Raw genomic sequence first — 22,132 nt, 5'->3', positions numbered from 1 at the left:
TCTCATTTCACTGCATCGTGAACCCGTCTCAGTGTAGCCCAGCAACAGCACTCCACAACACCAACGGGCAAGTAGCCTACATCACAGCAACCGGTGTAAGGAAAAAAAATTAAGTTAACTCCATCCGATTAGAAATAACACCTTTAATATTTACCACAAAATGGCTTGCCAATGTTAACACAAAATAAAAGTATCAGGGGGAGAGGGGGTGTGTGGGGGGGTGGTTAGTGGAGAAAGGAGTAACAGTTCAGTGGTGTATTCTGCTGGGTACCCAAAACGATCGCTCCGCGCTGCATTCAGAACCAGGACGCGGGGGGGGGGGGGGGGGGGGGAGGGCGGTGATTCGGGAGGGGTAAGTGTAAGGATCAAATTACAGTGAAACAAAGAGCTCAATTCTTCTCAGAGGATCAGTCACAGAATCCCCGCTTCTCTTTCCCCAATAAGGCCACTTTTAAAGTTTGTTTTTTTTTTCCTTGTGTAAAGCAGATGAAAAGCAAAACCTTTCGTCTCCGACAGCCGGCCGGTTTGAAAGAGATTCCCGGTCCTGGAGGAGGCTGGCGGACCCTCGGGGGGAGTCAGACGGCAGGTCCGGGGGGGGGGGGGGGGGGGGTTGGGGGGTGGGAGAGAACGGTTTAAACCAGCACGTTATCCGCCGAGGTGAACCTGAGGAAGTCCCCACACGCCAGGACTCTGCGCGTGTTGCCGTAGCGCCCGGCCCGTTTGAAATTCGGCCGTTAAACGTCAACCGACCGCCTGCCACCCGGAGCCACGGCTGCCCAGCGGGTGTCTCCCCGGCGACGGGCCCGAGGGCAGGGGCCAAAGCAGGGGCCAAAGCCGCAGCTACACCATAAAAATAGGATGGCTGAAGTATATCGTTAAATGTTCACACGCAGATCACGGTTTGTTTTTTTTGTTGGTTTGTTTTTTTTTTTTTCTTGTCCACCTCCCTGTAGCCACTGCTGTTAAAGGGGCTGTGTGGAGTACAGGCCCAATGGGTGAAGGGCAGGCCTGTGCTAGCCCAGGGCATGTGTGCCACAGAGAGGATGTGTGTGTGTGTGGGTGTGTGAGGGTGAGGGTGAGGGTGTGTGTGTGTGTGTGTGTGTGTGTGTGTGTGTGTGGGGGGGGGGGGGGTGTATGTGTGTGTGTGTGTGTGGGTGAGGGGGTGTGTGTGTGTGAGAGAACAAATGAGAAAGTGTCTGAATGTGTAAGTATGTGAGGGAGAGACTGTATGCTTGAATGTGTGCGTCAGAGAGCGAGAGAACGTGTTTGAGTGTGTATGTATGCGAGAGGGGTACATGAATGTGTGTGTGTGTGTATATAGGCGTGTATGTTCAATGGCAGTTAATCCACAGCTGTAGTTCTGTTCCCTCCCACCTGCGCACAGGTAGAGGGCGGGGCCGTGGTGGGCGGGGCTTGGCGTAGGGGGCGGTTACTTGTCCCCGAGGATGGAGTATTGGTTGTCCAGCTGCAGCTGCTGCGCTGAGGCCGCGCCTCCTTCCTCCCTGGTCCGGGTCCTGTGCTTCACCACCTCGAAGGTCTTCTCCATCTCCCTGTCCCTGGGGAACAACCGCAATCAAAATGGAGGCCACAGTCAACCCTCGAACACTCCCATACACACACAAAATGGAGGACAGACTCGACTCTCGAACATTACCATACACACACAAAATGGAGGCCACAGTCAACCCTCAAACACTATCATACGCACACAAAATGGAGGACAGACTCGACTCCAGACCCTTCCCCCACACACACACACACACACACACACACACACACACACACACACACACACACACACACACACAAAATGGAGGCCACAGTCAACTCTCGAACATTACCATACACACACAAAATGGAGGCCACAGTCAACCCTCAAACACTACCATACACACACAAAATGGAGGCCACAGTCAACCCTCAAACACTACCATACACACACAAAATGGAGGACAGAGTCAACTCTGGACCCTTCCCATACACACACAAAATGGAGGCCAGTCAACTCTGCACCACACCTACACAGAGCACTCAGCTACCGCAGGGCTCTACTCCACTGATTCTAAACCTTTTTAATATCCGGAACCAAATTAGAAATTAAATGCCTTACAGGACCCTATGAAATGCATATACTAGCATAGCCTAGTAGACTATAGACTCATATCAGGCCTGACCTCATATAAAAAATAAAAAAAGAGAGCCCTTGTTTCTTAAACTATGGCTCTCTTTTTAATTTTTTTTATTTCCCCCACACGTGTATTTCAAATACACGACACCTTGTGTAAATAAGACCGCTTCAGAGTCGCTGTGAGGTGTATTTCTTCACTTTGAAGCAGGTAGGCTACTCACTCCGATAGGCTTTATGCTAAGCTATCTATACGTCTCGATGGCAAGGAAGATTTACCAGTACGACGCCACACCTATTTTTAAAACAAAGCGACACGCATCCAAAACGGTCCCTGCTCGAGGTCTCGGCAGACGTACCTGCGGGTCTCCACGTGTTTGGCCGTAGACGAAAGAGAGGGGAACTGGGTGTCGTTATAGATCTCCGGGGGCCCCTGGGTCAGGCCCTTCTTTGCGGGGCCCATTCGCGCCCCGGGGGGCCTGTACACCCCCGTTGGCTTGGGCTCCGGGGCCTCCACTTCCACTACAGAGAGCAAAAAGAGCCCATTACCTCCCAAACTGAACACTCTGGGTGTAACTATGGATTGATCTTGAGGTGGCAATTCAGCTGCATCAATTTCAAATGTTAGAATCGATTATAATTGATATATGATATATATGAATATATAACAAAATGCACTTAAATATGAAATACACTTATTGAAAATAAATGTGCTGAGAACTTAGTTCAGTGCATTGTTTTAATTGTACTCGGTATTAGTGGACAATAGACATCAATTTCTCCAGTCACACTTGTGTATTCAGTGCATTTTCAAGAGTAACTCTGCAATAAAATAGATTGAGTCAAATGGTGGTGAAGAGAGATTTCACGATGCGTTGAATAGCCTGTAAATAGTGGTAATGGAAGGGAAGGGAGGTCGGAGACTCACAGCCCTGTGGGGCACAGAACCGTGGCTCTACCCGGCCCAGACTCCCGCTCACTCACCCACGGGCGGGGCTGCCACAGGGGCCGCTCCGGACTTGTTCCACGGGCCGGACATCTTGTCCCCGCTGACCAGAATGATCTCTCCGTCCTCGCCCACCTCCTCCTTCTCATAATCGTCCTCGTCCCGCTCCTCACTGGGCAGAGACACAATGCTCGTGAGCAGGCCCACTCTCCGCGGGAGAACGGAAACTTTTACATTACATTACGTAATTGGCATTTTGGCAGACGCTCTTATCCAGAGCGACGTACAGTTGATTAGACTAAGCAGGAGACAATCCTCCCCTGGAGCAATGCAGGGTTAAGGGCCTTGCTCAAGGACTCAACAGCTGTGCGTATCTTATTGTGGCTACACCGGGATTAGAACCACCGACCTTGCGTGTCCCAGTCATTTACCTTAACCACTACGCTAGAGGCCAAACTTAATTTAAGCCGTACGCCATTTGTGTTACGTCATACTGCACAGGTCCTAAAATGCTATAATTATACAACGTGTGAAGCTACAGAATGTACGTGCATAGTATCGCACACTAATGTTTCCCGATATCTTCATTTCTAATTCCATATAGCTATAGTATGTGGCATACAGTATGCACCTCTACCAACACATACACAAATGTAAATGCATGTAACTAAGGCTCATAGGGCCTTTCCCTTATTGTAATATAAGCAATGTTAAGTAAGTAAATTGATCATAACTGAAGTCACTGCCCAAGTTCTGACTAAAGCTCAGATGATCCCCCGCGGTCCTTACTTCAGCTGCAAGGCCTGCACACGGAGGCCGCTGTAGTCCACCTCCTTCTGCTCAAACTCCTTCCACTCCTCGTCATCCTGCAACACAGACAAACAGCGGTCAGCCGGACTGCTTCCTCGCCAAACCGTGGCTCGTTTTTTAAGACTTCGGGTCCGCCTTTAAATAAAAAAATAAAAAATAAAAATAAAAATAAAAATAAAAATAAAAATAAAAATAAATTTAAAAAAATGCCACGGGTCAAGTTCTTGGGGCTATTATTTATCCAGTGTGTGGCTAACGAGTAGGCGAGCCATGTTGGACCGTCAGCCAGACAGTGCAGTTAAGAGTAGCAGTTGTATGCCATAAGGCAGGGGTACTCAATCTTACCCAGAATGGGCTGGTGTGGGTGCAGGCCTTTGTTCCAACCGAGCAGCAACACACCTGATCCTCCTAATCCAGGTCCTTGGCAAAGACTCCAATGGCTGATTAGTAGAATCAGGTGTGTGACTGCTTGGTTGGAACAAAAGCCCGCACTGGCCCATTCTGGAAAAGAGTGGGTACACCAGCAGTAGGGTATGGTACTAGTTGCGTCACTTTCTTGGGAGGACTTGGCAACCCGGCTGGAGTCATTTTGGCATTTGGCAGACGCTCTTATCCAGAGCGACGTACAGTTGATTAGACTAAACAGGAGACAATCTTCCCCTGGAGCAATGCAGGGTTAAGGGCCTTGCTCAAGGGCCCAACGGCTGTGCGGATCTTATTGTGGCTACACCGGGATTAGAACCACCAACCTTGCGTATCCCAGTCTTTTACCTTAACCACTACACTACAGGCCGCCCTGCGTCAGTTGACGCCCGGGTAGTGGACCCCCAGCACCTCCAGGGTTCAGTTCCTGCAGCCGTTTTAGGGTTTGTTCCACGTGGGCGAGTGTACAGGCCCGGCTCAGCTCACGTGGCGTGCGACGGGAGAGCCATTGTGCGCATTCACAACACAGACCCTTCTGGACCAAAACCGGGGAACCGCTGACACGCTCCCGCTGTGTGCCTGTGGGGAGGGCTGACCTTGGCTGGGCGGGTACTGACACAGCCGGCGGTGCGCTGTGCAGAGAGCTGCGTCTAGAACAGCACCTCCCCCCTCCCCCCATCTCCCCTCCCTCCCTCCCTCCCTCCCTCCGGCCCCCAGGGCCGTAAGGACCCGTCTCGTGGTTCTGCAGCGCGTCAAGAGAAACCGGCTTCCGGTGGAACGGCGAGGGGCAGGCCAGAGCTGCGGGGAACAGGCCGGGAATCAAAGGCATCTCACCGCCAGACGAGCGAGGCACTCTGAGCTCAGAGGGGGGGCCAGCACATTCTGTTCCTCAGGGGCAGGGCAGGGACTCGGGGGGGGAGGATGCCCTGGCCTTACGGAGGTTTTCATCTAGCCCCTCAGGTAAACGCACCTGACAACAGGAATCACGCTACGTGCAACTGGATAAATATGGTCTCCGGGTTGCAGATATGCATATGCTACGTAAATCTGATTGTGTTGATGGTGGGGAGACAAATTGTTCTGATGACAACATTTTGACTGAAAGATTTACAGACCTTAAATATCTAAAGAAGAGCCAGCGTAGCAGAGGTGTGTGGTTGCCTATCTAGCCAACAGCTAGTGCCCTGTACTGCTGGCGTTTAGCTCTCGTGTTTCAGGCTGGAAGAGCCTGTGCTTATGGTGGAGACCACCATATCTTTTTCAAACAACCCTTATCGTTTATTTTTCCCTCTCCAACATGACAGACAACTGGGCCCCAAGGACAGCACAGTAACCCAACCACTGACCCATGGGCTCCCTATCCTTTCACAAATACTGGGCTCCAGTCTGCACTGGAGGAAAGGGCCTTTAGGGAACACTAACTGCTATTATTTTTTTTCCCTTTAAGAATTAATTATGTGCCACTTATTTCCAAGGGTCCACAGGCATACTATACTTATAATTATAAAACTAGACCCTGATACGAGGCACAGGTTGGATGTATCAACCGATTCTAACATAATTCATAGTACTATCTAGCTGAAATGTGCTCGACATCTGAGATGGTACATCCCAAGGAGTTCTAGACACGCAGACGGCCCACAGGGAATCTGGAACGGACAAGTTGTACGATAGATCTTTGGTCATTTTTCGGAAGAAATGTATCTAAACGCGATTAAGGTAGCCAATCGGATACTGACGTCTGTATGGTATGATTCTGTACACGGTCAAATACCTAGAGATTCCAAATAGGCTTCCGTTAGGTAGCGGAAAACCATTCGTCATCTGACATTTCAGACAATCAGTCGCCATAACCGATCCGGCACAACCTAATTGTCACATACATGTAGACTTAGTCAACCTGTTGGCAACACTACGATCAGAAAAACGTGGGTGGTGCCGTGTAACGTTACTAATAAATGCGTGCTTTCCAGTAAACGTAGAATTAAACGGATTGTAAATGCGCTTTATTCAAACCTTACCCTATATCCCATTAGATCCCAACATTTTTTTAAACAAGTTAGAACTGGCTAGGATAGCGTGATGTCCAGGCTGGTATCTTAGCGTGACAGCTACCATATTTAATGTATTGCATTCACGTAGTGGCTAACATTATCTTCACGTAGCTAGCTAGAAAACTTCGCTAGCTAGCTCCACAAGAAGGCACGGCCTCGGTGAACCATATTAGGCCAACTGACCAAAATTCACCTGATATTCTAAACACTTTGATACCACGCTCTGTTGATGAGCAACAGTACCTTACAGACGAACATAGTTAGTTTTTACATACCGGCAACACCGTGACTGCATGTGTTAGCAGATCAGCTGAGGAGCGAAAGCGGGAGACCAGTATCGCGCCCGCCAGCTTCTCCTCTGGAAATCCGACACTCAACTGTGTCGAGTTAATTCGATGTACCTTGTCACACCTCGCAACACTAACAATACAGACAACCTGTCTCATTACTGAACCTGAGATTCGTTTTTACCTTGTGGGGCGTAGTAGTTTGCCATCTAGCTAACTAAACGCTGCACTGACGTCAAACTGGCTGGATAGCTGACTGGCTAACATTTAGCTGATCTATTCGCATACCTTCTCTACCTGGGAGTCTTGATTTTCGTTTTTAGTCGACTTCTCTTTATCCTTTTTGTTCTTTTTCAAAGTTACGGGTCCCGGCGCCGGTGCTTGCTCCTTCCCCTTCCCTTTTTCCTTTTTCTTCTTTTTATCCCGCTTGGCAAAGAAATCGTCCAAGCTCTTCTCGGCACAAGTGCTAGTAATATCCGCCATTTTCTTATAAAAATATAGATATATATTACATATAGTTCACCGCAAGTGTTTAAATGAACTAGCCAGATAGGTTATATGGTTCAGCAACGGCACTTTGCAAACAACGCCCGGTATTTGACCTGAATCTTTTCAAAATGCTCCTTTCACGTGTCTCGTTTGAAGAAAGACTAACAGCCGGCTACATTCGCGAAGTTGCTGTGCCGCTCTGTCATGCCGAACATAAGGAAACCGGATGTGAAGCCTACCCCTGCGGCTGTACGAGGCGGGTCGCCGTTTATTGACAGCCTCTGTAGCCAATCCCAAATTGACAAACCGGATTGTGAGACTACCGGGAGTGGTCAAGGCCTGGAAGTGGTAGTTGATCACCACGCGTAGAAGTGCAGATTCGTGCCGAAGCTACGTGTTGAAGTGACAGTGACATATCGCAGGTTGTCATTTGAAGAGTCTCAAAGTAGTTAATCAGACTTTTCTTGAAGGCTTTTCATCACATGAACCCACAGTGTAATTTGAAGGCTACTTTTAACATGATGCAGATACGTAGCTCCATTTGCTTGCATTAACAATCACAGTATGCTGTACCTCCATCTTAATAATCCAGCTATACATTGATGTAATATTGTATGTGCTCAGATTCTGTTCTCAGAAAATCAGATTTGTATTTGATTAGGTTGTCTCAGTTTCTTTTTTGTTGGTCTTCTATGAAGTAACTTATGTGGTTGTTTGGACATTGGTTGTTTATTTGGTAATTGCCCCCTTAAATGACCTTGTTGCAAATAAATGTTCATAAAACACTCAGAATGATGACAATATCCAACTGGTGCATTGCAAACCAACAAGATATTTGTTGCACATTATTGCAACTTATCTTTAGATCAGAGCACAATTACGATAGACCAGCTCTAATGCCAGACAGAGGTGTACGCTTTGACAGCTCTTTGACAAAACAGCTGTCAAAACGCATTGGCTGTGTGGACTTAAGAGAGTTAAGAGAGCAATTCGAGGCAGCAAGATTTAAATTACGATTTACGAGAGGCATTGGTCAGGGCAAATATTCATACTGAATAATTCACTGAACGCCCAAAAATCTACATAATGATGGTGGAAGACTGAAATGCACGCAAATAGCACCTTGTGTCTTTCTACGGGCCCTACTTAAAAGACTGGGGTATGAAAATGGAAGCAAAGTGGATCTCCTTAATTCCTACAGGAGCAGTGACAGATGGAAATTAACAGAAGTTCGGAGAAGCTGACTGTACATGCCCCAGGCTTTCACTTCAGTTCATCACGTCTCACACCTGAGCACAGACAGGCACAGAGCTGGGTTATCAGATGGTTGGCATTTGTATAGCGCCTTTATCAAGTCAGAAGAGCTTGGTGAGAACTGAGAGGTGAAAATACTGTTTGTTTTTTTTACGATTCTTTTTTTTTTAATACAAAGGGCATTGTCAGGAAACAGCTTTACAGAAATAGAAGACCTAGTTGCAGCCTGTAGCCTAAGATCAATGCAGCTGTTGGGCCCTTGAGTAAGGCCCTTAACCCCACCTTGCTGCTTAGTCTAATCAACTGTTTCATTTTTTTATTTGTATAAAAGCATCAGCTAAATAACTGTAATAAATTGGCACCTGAATAAACACAAAACTCTCTGCTGTTAATACTCTCTAAGTGAATGCGATACATTAACCTCTCTGCTGTTAATAGTGATGTTGCCCTCTGTTCATGAAGATCAGTGGTTATTCACTCTTTATGTTTAGTTAGTGCAGCACTCTTTTTCTTTTATTAATTAAAAAATAATGTTTTTCATTCATAAATCACCACTTACTAATTTCTAATTTGCTATAAGCAATATTTTTTTAATATGAGGCAGTTTCACTGACACATATTTAGGCTAGTCCTAGACTGAATATAATTTTGAATGGAGATTCTCCATTGAAGACTCAGTTTAGTCTAGGACCACACTTCATCTGTGTGTGTGTGAAACTGGCTCTATATTTATTAATATATTTCTTAAGTAATTTGGGTTTTTTAAAGCTACAGTTTTTAATGTTATTTTTTAGTGTGATTTTTTTGATACTGATTTCATTGTAACTCTTAATATAATATAGCATTGACTCCAACATACTTACATAACTTTTAATGATAGCATGGCTTATGTTGACTAATTTCAGTGAAACTTTTAAGGAGTTATTGAATTATTATTTAAAAACACTCATTGCCATCAAATCAGACAGTTGATGTGGACAGAATAGAACCTATGTCTATCGCGACATTCCGTTTATTCCCATTGGCTTAGTGAACAACATGTACCAAAATACTATATTGTATGACAATTACGAAAGTCTTTCAGAATATACAGTAATATTAAATAAGGCACTCAATATGAGACAACTTTCTGTAATGTGTGATTTTATTAGCCGTTTGCTGGTGATAAAACATCTTTAAATACATGTAATGTCCAGGAGAATGACGGTCAATTAGAAAGAAGAACTGAGGGGGGAATTAAGAGAGTGGAGTTTGCTGCTCCTGTTGCATTGGATTTCTATACATCACCTCTACATGCTGGGACATGGGTTGACTTAGGGTTAGATCATATAGTGTGGTTGTTTTATTATTTACTGTATATGGAGGTGAAGATTTACAGGAATGAAAATGATTACTTGTTCTCCTAATCTAACCTGTGAAAGAACTAAAGAAAATATGAAAGTGAAAGCTTCATTGTATCTTATAACAGATAAAAACTGTAATGGATGAGTGACTGTTGATTAGAGCTCCACCTCTCTGTACTGTAATAAATGTAGTAGTATATGCATTATCATTCAGTTTCCATAGAAAGGGAGCTTCTGATAAGAAAATAGAGAATCTATCATGACAATGCACCACAAGTCAAGTGCTGCCATCAGTTAGCAGGACCAATTTTTTTTATTTTATTTTTTTGTTTTATTAAGCTCATACAAAAGAACACAGGGCCTCTCAGATAAGAGAAGAACTGGAACAGGCAAAATTCAATCTTCTCAAATGTGATCTTCTTAGGAGCATGTCCGTGTCAACTGAAGATCTTTTTTCAGAGGGGGAGTCTTTCCGCAGGTCAAAGTGCAGGAGAGGTCATGCCATTGTTCTTTAGTTCTCCTCCTGTAGGCTAGTTGGTGGGTTGGACTCTTCTAAAGGTGAAGAAAAAATGAAACAGTTCAAAAGAGAAATTTCCCACCTTTTCTATTTTATAATTCAAATATAATTTAATTTAATGGCAACTGATTGGTGGTCTAAATAACAGAAAAGTATAAGTATCTTTCCTTTAGAAGGTCTTTTTTTGTAATGGGTTTTGTTGAAGTCAATCTGTCCATGATGCCATTTACAGTTACACGAAAAATCTATTCAAGTCAACTGAGCATCAAATTGTCTGACGTAATTAAAAAGGTACGGTCAGATGACTTTAAGCTCTACCTTCAGGCTGTGCAGCACTATTTGGGTCTGATTTAACCTCACCGTCTGGTGCGGGTTCTGACTGAATCTCACCCTCCGCTGGGCTTCCTGACCACCTGCACACAGATACAGCACAAACAGGGTGTGTCGCGAAATAACACCACCACACACAAAATATACAGATAGAACGCAGTCACACACACATGGTACTGTATGGATAGCACAGGAAAACACAGTCATACTCAGTCACAAACTGCAGGTACAATAGCACACCGCACACACAGTCATAGAGTTATACACCTTTGGCACAGAATGATACTACACAAAGTGTACACAGCCACGCACAGCTAGAAACTGGGGATAACAGCAAGATACTGGACAGTGTCAGGTATTGAGACACAGGAGGTGCAGCACGATACAACTTTATCGGGAAAAGTTTAACTGAGAACGTGATGTTGTCAGTCGCTAATTTGCATGATTTGTGCAACACAACAACACTTTTTGGCTGATTAATTTTATTAAAAGTAAGTAAGGCATGGTACCCATCAGGTACCAATCTTCATAGCACCAGGCATTTTGGGAGTCATAATGCTTCACTCTCATAGGACCATTGCTAATTTTGTGAAAATGTGCCCTTGTGTAACACTAGGGGGCAGATTTTAACCTTCTGTTAAAGTTACTGAAGACCTGCATGGAATGACCTTGGAGGTGACCGAATCACCACACTTTATACAAGTTGTATAGATGTTGTATGCAGCTTGTATACCTAATAGTAGGCAAGTGCACTGATTGGCTCAGGGTTGACATGTACAAAAGGTTCAGAAGCGTACTGTATGTCCAAAAGGGACACATCCAGGTAATTTCTGCCACCTAGCAAGTGCTCCAGGGCCAGGATTGTCGATTCCCTAAACCCAACCCAACCCATTTCATATGAAAGATGAAGTGATCCACTCAATGTGATATCAGTGGTTCTCAACCCTGTTCCTGTAGATCTACCATCCTGCAGGTTTTCACTCCGACCCTAACAAAGCACACCTCATTCAACAGCTAGAGCAGGACCGCCCAACCCTGTTCCTGGAGATCTACCACCCTGTAGGTTTTCACTCCGACCCTAACAAAGCACACCTCATTCAACAGCTAGAGCAGGACCGCCCAACCCTGTTCCTGGAGATCTACCGTCCTGTAGGTTTTCACTCCGACCCTAACAAAGCCACACCTCATTAAGCGACAGCTAGATAATTCAGCCAAGTAGTACCGTAGGTTGAAATGGAAACCTACGGGTGGTTAGATCTGCAGGAGCAGGGTTGGGGAACCCCTGGTTAACGTGGCGAGTGCTCACAGGGGTCTGACTCACATGGCGGGCTGGTAGCGGCTCTCCTCCCCGTCCAGGATGCCGTGGTAGGTGCCGATCTCCAGCTCCAGCCTCATCTTGTTGCCCAGCAGCGTCTCGTAGTCGCGGCGCTGCTGCTCGATGTCGCCGCGGACGTCCCCGAGCTCCGCCTCCAGCTTGCTGATGACGGAGCCCAGGTTCTGCAGCTCGATGTCGTGCCAGTGCTTAGCGTCGCTCAGGGAGTTCTCCAGACCGCGCTTCTGCAGACACACAGAGACAGGTCAGGGGCTGTCTACACACACACACATGCATGCATACACACAGACACACACACAACAATATATGCATACCCACACGCATGTATGCATACACACAGACACATGCATGTATGCATACACACAGACACACACACAACAATATATGCATACACACACGCATGTATGCATACACACAGACACACACACGCACACACGCATGTATGCCTACACACAGACACACACACACATGCATGTATGCATACACACAGACACACACACACACACGCATGTATGCATACACACAGACACACACACACACGCATGTATGCATACACACAGACACACACACAACAATATATGCATACACACACGCATGTATGCATACACACAGACACACACACGCACACACGCATGTATGCATACACACAGACACACACACACATGCATGTATACATACACACAGACACACACACAACAATATATGCATACACACATGCATTTATGCATACACAGACACACACACACACACACACACGCATGTATGCATACACACTAACAAACCCATGCATGCATCCATCACATTCTAGGCATTTGGCAGAAGCTCTTATCCGGAGGGATGTACAACAAAGTGCGCCATAACCATAACCAGGGACAAGTGCGGTGAAGATTTAATCCATGCATATGTGCACACGTAGACAGATGTGTACTAGACATGTATGTAGAAGTGAGGGGGTCTGTGGACAGGTGAGGGAGCCTGGGCTTCAGTGTAAGAGCAGCATGGTAGCTCCATGTCCCTGCGGCAGGCCGATCACTGAAGCCCAGTCAGACTCTCTCCCAGCTCCAGCTCCAGCTCCAGGGGGCGGGGGGGGGGGGGGGGGGGGGGTAGTACCAGGGCTCTCAGCGACTCCGTCTCAGCCTGCAGGCTCTGGATCTTGCAGCCGGAGTCGTTGCAGTCTGCCTTCAGGGTCTGTATCTCCTCCTCCTCGCGAGTCAGCTGGCAGCCCAGGCCCTGCTCTGTCTGCTGTACGCACATACGGGAGAAGTGAGAGAGAGAGAGAGAGAGAGAGAGAGAGAGTCATTCATCTCTTTCAACTTTTCCCTTCAAGGTGTGAGATCAGAAACATCACGTGATTAGAAAGTTCTGAACATTGTGTCTCTCAGCACCATTGTGAGAATGTTTTGTGTTGAGTCAGCGATGGGTCGCTGAGCTCATTTTAGCCTGTACCACGCGGTTGAGAAGTGGATTGGGTCCTGGGTACCTGCACCACGTGGTTGAGAAGTGGATTGGGTCCTGGGTACCTGTACCACGTGGTTGAGAAGTGGATTGGGTTTCTGGGCGGATTGGGTTCTGGGTACCTTGGACTCGGGGTAGTTGTCGGTCTCGGCCCGGTTCCTCTCGATGGCCCTCTCCCAGTGGGAGCGGATGTAGCCCAGGATCTGGTCCAGGCTGGTCTCAATCGGGGCGTCCGGTTCGTTCGCCTGCGGGTGGGCCAGCTGATTGTACAGAGTCCTCACTTCCTGCAGAGCGGGACATCGTGTTAAGATCTAAATCACCGGTTCTTAAAACTGCTTAACCGTTTCAGGACCAGAATTAGAAATACTTTTATCAGGACCCGAATTAAACATTTTGTACACACACAAAAAAAATAAAAAAAGTATCTCAGTCTTATATTGAGACTTACAAATATGACAAATAAAAAAATAAAAAGTAAATTTGATAAAGATTTTGCCAATGAGGTAAGTCAGATAAACTCATTTCAAGATTTGCCAATGGGGTAAGAAAATTTCACTTCAAGTAAACAGTAACTTAAAACAAGTTAATATTTTCAACTTGAGAGAAAAAAAGAAGATCTTAAGTCTGATTACAAGACTAACTCAGACTCATTCCAGAACACGTCATATACTCCTGTGACCCAATTTGGATCCCAACCTATGGGTTAAGAAACACTGGTCTACATGTTCTTACCTCTAGTGTTACTGAACCCTGACAATGGAATGTTTACCTTTCATATGGGGTGTACTGTAAGTGAATTTTCACTTTCTTTTCCCAACATGAGAGATGGGGGCATACTTGACCTTGACCCCTGACCCTCACCTGTTCATAGGCCCTATCCAGGTCCTCCAGCTCTGCCTTCATACTGTCTATCTGACTCTCCAGGTCCGCCTTAGTCAGATTGGCGTCATCGATCACCTTGTACAGAGAGGTGATCTCCTCCTCCACAGCCTTGCGGAAGGGCTGCTCATTCTCATATCTACAGACACAGAAAATTCTGTCATATGGGAAACATGTTTTTTCTAGGTGAAAAAAATAGAGAGAGAGGGAGAGCGAGAGAGAGAGAGAGGAAAGAGATAGAAAACAACTGCCTGTACATGTTCAAATACCTGTCACCCCTGTGGAGGAATCTATAGCCTAGTTCAGATGAAATCGCTTCAGAATGTCTCAGGATTCACTGCAGTGAGCTACCCATCTCAGAAATGTTTGATGCCGGCACTTGCCATTGCAAGAACTCAACTTGTCTATTTGCGGGTAGCAAGTTTTGGAAATGTTGCAAATTCACCAGTTGTACACCTTGATACATTGTGAAACTTTGGTCTGAACTCTCCGCGATGCTCACGTCTGTACGACAACAGGATGAAAGATGCTTCTGTATCAGAGGTTTCTGAAGCACCGCTGTGGCATGAGACACGGAAATAGTGCACTTGCTGTATATCACTAAAGCTATCTCACTACTGTTCAGAGGTGGAAAGTCCTGGGGTCAGAAAGTAGAAGTCCTGCCAAGTGTTTCGTCCACTAGTGAATTAGTTCTACCTCCTGTCTGAATAATTGTGTTAATTAGCAAAGTATTGGTGAGGACTTTTTGTGTCTGGATTTTCCGCCTCTGGCATTGTTACCATTGCTGTGCGATGCAGATTTAGATGAAAGTGAGCTACTGTATAGCGCTCGACTCGAGTCTGGAGATAATGAGGTATGGCCGGCCCAGGGCCTCTGTGTCAGGATCAGACATGGCCGCTCACCTGTCCTTGAAGTCCTCGGCGCTGGCCTGGACGTTCTCCGTCTGAAGCATGAGTCGGGCATTGTCCAAGATGGCCTCGCTCACCTAGGTGACATCACAGTGGGTGACATCACAACGTTAGTCGCGACTCGAGGAAATGCAGGAAGTACCGCATATTTCTGAATGTTAAACTTCATTTGCGGTTCGGAGAGTAAATATACACTTACTGAGCAATTTATTAGGTAGACCGGTGCACCAGCATGCAAATATTTAATCAGCCAATCATGTGGCAGCAACTAAATGCATAAAAGCATGCAGACATGGTCAAGAGATTCAGCTGTTGTTCAGACTAAATGTCAGAATGGGGAAGAAATGTAACCTAAGTGGCTTTGACCGTGGAATGATTGTTGGTGCCAGACAAAATGGTTTGAATATCTCAGAAACTGCTGATCTCCTGGGGTTTTCAAGCACAACAGTCTCTAGAGCTTGCATAGAATGGTGTGAAAAACAAAAAACTTCCATTGAGCAGCAGTTCTATGGGCAAAAACACCTTGCTAATGAGAGGTCAGTGGAGAATGGCCAGACTGGTCAAAGCTGACAGGAAGGTGACAGTAATGCAAATAACCACACATGACAACAGTGGTATGCAGAAGAGCATCTCTGAACACAAAATGTGTCAAACCTCTTAAATGGATAGGCTACAGCAGCTGAAGACAAATAAGTCCCTAATAAATACCTAATAAAGTTCTCACTGAGTGTATGTCAGTGGGACTTAAAAAAGAACTGGGAACTGGGATTGAAGTCTTCCCTCCTATCAATAAAAGCGGGTTTGATTGCACTGGTTTTTTATCAGTCTTCCACAAAAAGAACCAGCAGAGGAATGAGGGAACGGTTGTATTTGATGTGGACAAGAGATATTAAACGCTCATAAACAAGTTTAATGGTCCAAACAAAAAAAAAGGTCAGGTATTGTTACTTTAGCAGCCAGGAATTGTTTGTCTACAGATCTAAAATTTGTTTGCACCATTAAACATGTTTGGGAACATTTAACACAGTGTGCTGGGCCTGCCTTTCCTCATTTGTTTTTCTTCATTCTCTAAACACTGGTGAGATGTTTATGAATATGCACCCATTGCCTTCTGTACTTCACACAAACACCACGACACACTGAAACTAGAGATAAGCATAGGCTTGGTTTCTCCATGTGTGGTACAGTCTTCACCACAGACGATGACTGCCTTCTCGTATGTTTGCCCCATGACCTACAGTACACCTTCTCCAGGTCCTCCATAATGCCCAAGATAAGTTATGTGGTAGTACCAATAACTAAATTGTGGTACTTCAGATATCAGTTATCTGCTTCTATTCATTTGGAAAATCATCAATGTCAACATCATCAACCCCTGGCTGTCCAACATTTTTTTAATGCTTTAATAAAACAACTTTCATTCAAATGATTTACTTTCAAATTGGAGTGTATGCCTGCAATGTAACATTTTTGCTCAGATCCTGACCGTGTCATAGTATATGGGAGGGATTAACATACAACTGCAAGGAACTCTCTCAAGCCCGGAACAAAATACAGTATATTGGGAGTACACCACCCCGCCCCTCAATATATTTTGTAACGGATTAAAAATAGTTAAACCCCGTATCCTTGGCCCACCTCGAGCCTGGACCCTGGGACAATGCATCCCAGTTGTTCCCACCTATATTTGGCCCTGAATGCTGTTAATAACCCTACACTGTTTATCGCTCTTCACAGAACCTTCTGGAGGGAGTTCATCTCCCGCTTCCATGCGCACCCCTGTCCCAGAACCCAGTGTAGAAGAACTTTCCATGTCATGCTGTGTGCCTCCTGTCCTGCAGGTGTCCCTGGATCAGAATACCACTCAATTGTAGACATCATCGTGCTACAGATGCGGTTTGCTTCCGTATACGTAAATAAAATAGAGACCAACAGCATTCATTCTCAGTGTGTTCTTTGTTATATACACAACGCAGAGAAAGGGAACTAATTAATTGACTGACTCACACCATCCCATCGTGAGGGCTATGCAGCTCACGCTGATATAATTTACTTTGGAGAGGAGCATTTCATCTCACACCAGGACAGCCCTAAATGTTGGCCGCCCTGCGGAGCCCCGCGTGTTCCCCCCGTGTTGGGGCGACATGGCTCAGGCAGTAAGAGCAGTCGTCTGGCAGTCGGAGGGTTGCCGGTTCGATCCCCCGCCCGGGCTGTGTCGAAGTGTCCCTGAGCAAGACACCTAACCCCTAAATGCTCCTGACGAGCTGGTCGGTGCCTTGCATGGCAGCCAATCGCCGTCGGTGTGTGAGTGTGTGTATGAATGGGTGAATGGAGAAGCATCAATTGTACAGCGCTTTGGATAAAGGCGCTATATAAATGCCTGCCATTTACCATTTACCGTGTTCCCCCCCCCCGCCCCCGGGGCCCACCTGTCGGTAGATGTCCTCCCAGTCGTGGCGCAGGGCGGTCCAGTTCCCGGCGCTGGAGGCCTTGCGGTCCAGGCAGTGGCGGATCTGCTCCTCCAGCTGCTGGTTGAGCTGCTCCAGGGCGCGCACCTTGTCGCGGTACTCCAGCAGGCAGCCGTTCAGGCCGTCCCCGGCGGGCTGGCGGGGCCCCCGCTCGGCCCCGCGGGGCAGGGCGGGCAGGGCGGAGCTGCGCATGCCCTGCAGGAACACGCTGCTGATGCCCAGCGCCCGCCGCGAGACCCGCGCGCCCAGGCTGCTGGCGCCCCCCACGGGCACCGTCCCCGCGGGCGCCGTCCCCACGAACACCCCGCGCGGGGCCGCCGTGATTCCCGCGCCCGCCCGGCCCACGCCGGGCCCCGGGGGGCACGTCTGGCCCAGGAGGGAGGATCTTTGTCTCGGCAGAGGCATTGTGCCGCGTCGGTGTGTGGCAGCAGGGTGCCGGGCCCGGGGCGTGGGCCCGCTCTCATATCCCCGCTCCCCGCCCACCGCTACCGGCCTCGCGCCCGCCCGCGATGACGCCCCCCTTTATTGTGGGCCGCTCTTCTGGAAAGTGGGAGCTTTTGTTGCCGGGGCGATTGTGCTGGCCGTTCGCGATTGTCCCCCCCCCCGGGGTCCCCTGGCCGGTGCAGGGGGGCTTTGTTGGACGTGGCGGGGGGGGGGGGGGGGAGGTGATGGTGCTTTTTTTTCTGGCTGCCTCAGCACTGCGACCCTCTCAGAAAAATTCCATCGATGACCCAAAAGCGTTTCCAAAACAGCGTGTGGAAAGCGTGTCATCACATTGCCCCCCGGGGGGGGGGGGGGGGGGGGGAGGAAGCTTCTCTGTACGTCGGCTTTCTCTCGCCCGCCAAAGAAACAATGAGCGCTCTGCGTAAACACAGACAGGGTCCAGCAGCTGACAGGCTCCAGGGGCCACAGTCATACAGAGTTATACAGTCATACGATCACAGAGTCACACAGAGTCACAGAGCACACACGATCATACAGTCATGTGGAATCATAGTCATGCAGAGTTATACAGTCATATGAAGTAATACAGTTATATAAAGTCATACAATCATAGTCATGCAGAGTCATACAGTCATATGAAGTAATACAGAGTTATATAAAGTCATACAATCATAGTCATACAGTCATAGTCAGACAAAGTCATACAGTCAGAAAAAACTTTATATCTGGTGCTTCACTATAGTTGAGCTGCTGGCCTTCAGTAGATGGGTGTAGGACCAAAGTGCCAGTGTGGCGGTAGAGTTTAAAGACCTGGATCTATAGTCTGTAAAGATGGTTACTGGTTTATCTGTAGTCTGTAAAGATGGTTACTGGTTTGTCCCAGGTGTGGCTGTGGTGTCACCTGCTTTAACTAAAGTCCTGCTCTGTGAACGGATATGTAAAAACATGTGAGCTATGCAGGTTGCCGACTGTTATGGCATTAGCTAAATAAGCACATAACATAACTGCAAAAAAGTATGCCAGTAATAGCTCTCTGAGGGGCTAGTTTACACATTCATTTATAATAGCAGCAGCTGCCTGAAGCAAAGCCAAGTTAAAAGTAAAGTTTTGGGTAAATTAGTGAAGAAAAATGAGAAATCTCTGCCCATATGCTCCCAAACAGAAAAGCGGGAGCTTTTCTTTAATCGCACAGCAACAGTCATTCCCACCCCACTGGGACTGCTGCATTGCACTAACCATGAGATAGCAACTTAAATAGAACCAACTCAATTAACTTTCAAAACATTATTCCATGAAACCGGCACATCCAACGTGTAGCTGTGGGAACTGACGACGTGTGGAAAAGAGGAGATTGTTATTTAAACGGGGGGGAACAAAGGGTCCCCATGCAGAATGGCCCCGGAACACAGACTGTTCCAGAACCCTCTCCCAAAACACTGGGCAGTACAGTGCAGCAGAATGCCTAGATTTCAGCCGGGGCAGGGTCTGTGTGTCCCCAAGTGGACCGACAGGAAGAGACGGGCCCCCCGGACAAGTTGGAGGATACCAGTGACGTCATCCGGCACCACACACACACACCATCAGAATTGGTGTAGGATAGCCTTGTCAGCTTACACTGAGGTGTGTCAGGGACACAGGAAAGTGGATGCAATCTCATCAAAGGCACACAAGACACTTGTTCCCAAGGACTTCACAGAGCAGGTTAGGGTATGCAGTTAGCTGAAATCAGGAAGGAATACAAAAGGGTTTGCCGCCAGTGTTGTTCTTTGCCTTATAACAGGATAAATGACACTCACCTACTATGAACTTCACGTCCAAGGACACACAGGATAGCGTCAGCAGCTGAGATTCATGGCTTTGGTGATAAATACACGAGGGCCTCATGTACTTTTTAAGCTTTTTCTCTTTTATTGCTCGGTAGTGAAAAAGTACAGTGTATATACTACGATACAAAAAAAAAAGGCTTGCAGTCAGATACAAGTTCAATCCCTGTCTCAGCCTCATTTTGTCAGTGGTTTTTAGAAACATGGTTTTTGAAGCCCAATACTTCTCTGTACACCCCCACATCATTTGGTAAATAATTTCACAAATATAGGCTTACACACAGAGGCACATAATCCACATGTCAGAGGAGTGGAACAGGAATATCTTGCTTACCAATATGAAAATAAATACCACAGATAAAATATGATTTTGGCACAATTTGTTTAAAAAATGAAGAAAACAGGGGGTTAATATTTTGTATTAATCAGGTTTAGAACACCACCTTCTATCCAAGCAGGTAAACTCAACAGTCAACAGTTTTTTATCGTTACAATTGGCTTGCAACAAATAATAATTAACCCTCCAAAGAGTATGTTTTCGGAATGCTTTTTTATTCCAAAACTCAGTCAGTGTTCTTGAACTCCAGTGATTTCAATTACCATCAGTGATTGTTTACATCAGCATTAGAATGATCTAAGAACATTTCAGTCACACATGTGTAACCCCACACCTTAAAGGGACAAAGTGACAATACAATTTCAGTGCTTGGTAATAATTTCTTCTGCTCCCTCCTCCACTATAGCCAGCTGTATCCACCTTCCATCATTCAGGGACAGTGCAATTGACAAGCATGATCTGCCATGGCACCAGTTTATAATTTCAAGGTTTGGGTAGGTTTTGGTCAACGTTCATAGCCATCTCCCACGCCAGAAACACTGACATTTAACACCTACATAAACCTCACCTGGTAAGACAATGAAAATTATCGATTTTTTTTTTAATGCTGCCAAGACGTGGCATGAATTTGAATTCAAACTTGTTCCATTTCATTTTGTATTTTTCCCAAACCATCAATTAAGGTCGATGAGTCCCACAGGGCCAAATGCAGTGCTGTTCCACTCCATCACGCTCTGATTGACTGTAGTGAGCCACCATTTGCTCTCTGAACGCAGTACTCGTAGCAGCCATAGATAAACGGAGCCGAACGCTTGTGCAAGTGGATAAAACGGCAGATAGTGTTTACAAAAAGAGGCTCGCGGGCATCTGAAGCCAGCACGAATAAATGATTCAGCCAGGACAAATGCTTGTTTTAACAGATAACAAAAAGTTTTTTTTAACTATTTAAAAAAAAATGTAAATTACAAAAAATAATTTGTAAATCAACCAATTTTGTCTGTAGCCATCATAAATTAATGATGAATCTATGACAAATTATTTTGCAGATTTAAGACAATTAAAAAATATATTTAAATGGCAAAAATGTATTTGTGAATAAACCAATTTTGTCTTCAGACCCACAAGTGGAATGCCATCCAGGAAGTGGACACTCCTGATCTGGCATTGAATTCATCTTAAATTTCTTAACTTGTAAATCAACCAATTTTGTCTGTAGCCATCATAAATGAATGAGTATTTTACAGATGCCAAAATAAGTCCAAATTTAAGTCAGCTTAAATTGGTTATGTGCTTGTTTCCCTACTGCAGTGCATGTCAAACGTCGAATGTAAGTTCTAACATTCCCATAAACTGGCAACACATTGCTGCTCTCCCCTCTTCCCCATCAGGAAATGAATTAAATTAGGAATCCGGAATTTCATTAGCATTCAAGTTCAACAGGCTTCAATCTGAAGTCATTTAAAGATTTGGATATTTTCACATTTTCCTCTCAACAGCAAAAATGAAGCCACTGGCACTCACTCATCTGGCCTACCAAAACCGAAACCCAACAAAAATCTTAAAAAGCACACATTAAAAACCCTTATAACAAGTAGGCTGTTATAGAAAATGTACATCATAAAAATATGCAGCCACAAACTCATATTGAATAACTTCTCTTATAATTTATTCATATCTGGATTTGTACTATACATAAAGCAGAAACAGAAACTTAAAGGGATAGTTCTCCTTCTGGGGCTCTTTCATACAATTAAGTTTTACTGTTTGTTTTCCAGTCAGATTTTGCACCATGCATCCTGTCTGAGGACAGACAGCCACATCAAACAGCCGTCTCTAGAGACAGTGACTCTAAAGGTGACATTACGATGTGCCAGCCATTTTTTCCTGCAACCTGGAATTGCACCTAA

At 46.0% G+C, this 22,132-nt stretch overlaps 2 protein-coding genes across 4 annotated transcripts; both read right to left on the bottom strand.

Annotated features, from left to right (window-relative positions):
• Positions 1-128: 128 nt before the first annotated feature.
• Positions 129-7,366, bottom strand: LOC133136220 (protein CDV3 homolog). Of its 3 annotated transcripts, none has more exons than XM_061253517.1 (5): positions 6,943-7,366; positions 3,861-3,937; positions 3,110-3,243; positions 2,485-2,647; positions 129-1,556 (listed from the first exon to the last, which is right to left on the bottom strand). In XM_061253517.1, the coding sequence occupies exons 1-5, from the start codon at positions 7,126-7,128 to the stop codon at positions 1,430-1,432; spliced, it is 687 nt and encodes a 228-aa protein (XP_061109501.1). In that variant the 5' UTR covers positions 7,129-7,366; the 3' UTR covers positions 129-1,429. The 3 variants fall into 3 exon arrangements, with proteins under 3 accessions (XP_061109501.1, XP_061109500.1, XP_061109503.1); XM_061253516.1 differs by having other exon boundaries at positions 6,934-7,365; XM_061253519.1 differs by lacking the exon at positions 6,943-7,366 and adding an exon at positions 6,634-6,832.
• A 2,166-nt stretch (positions 7,367-9,532) lies between these two features.
• bfsp2 (beaded filament structural protein 2, phakinin) lies at positions 9,533-18,026 on the bottom strand. The gene is made up of 8 exons (XM_061253513.1): positions 17,583-18,026; positions 15,148-15,230; positions 14,228-14,384; positions 13,489-13,650; positions 13,022-13,150; positions 11,900-12,135; positions 10,609-10,661; positions 9,533-10,283 (listed from the first exon to the last, which is right to left on the bottom strand). Exons 1-8 carry the CDS (start codon positions 18,024-18,026, stop codon positions 10,243-10,245), a joined length of 1,305 nt encoding a protein of 434 aa, XP_061109497.1. The 3' UTR covers positions 9,533-10,242.
• Between the last annotated feature and the right edge of the window lie 4,106 nt (positions 18,027-22,132).

Source organism: Conger conger, chromosome 9 (genome assembly GCF_963514075.1).
Source record: "Conger conger chromosome 9, fConCon1.1, whole genome shotgun sequence".
Taxonomy (NCBI): Eukaryota; Metazoa; Chordata; class Actinopteri; order Anguilliformes; family Congridae; genus Conger; species Conger conger.
Note: the sequence above shows the minus strand (reverse complement) of the source record. Positions and strands in the feature narration are given on the sequence as shown.

Excerpts from the sequence above, each read along its gene's own strand:
- LOC133136220 (XM_061253516.1), bottom strand. The coding sequence starts at position 7,128 with ATGGCGGATATTACTAGCACTTGTGCCGAGAAGAGCTTGGACGATTTC. Across the intron at positions 3,938-6,933 it reads AAGACTCCCAGGTAGAGAAG|GATGACGAGGAGTGGAAGGA; the intron begins GTATGCGAATAG and ends TCTGTGTTGCAG. Across the intron at positions 1,557-2,484 it reads AAACACGTGGAGACCCGCAG|GGACAGGGAGATGGAGAAGA; the intron begins GTACGTCTGCCG and ends GTTGTTCCCCAG.
- bfsp2 (XM_061253513.1), bottom strand. The coding sequence starts at position 18,026 with ATGCCTCTGCCGAGACAAAGATCCTCCCTCCTGGGCCAGACGTGCCCC. Across the intron at positions 15,231-17,582 it reads GGGAGGACATCTACCGACAG|GTGAGCGAGGCCATCTTGGA; the intron begins GTGGGCCCCGGG and ends GATGTCACCTAG. Across the intron at positions 13,651-14,227 it reads TGGATAGGGCCTATGAACAG|GAAGTGAGGACTCTGTACAA; the intron begins GTGAGGGTCAGG and ends CCCGCTCTGCAG.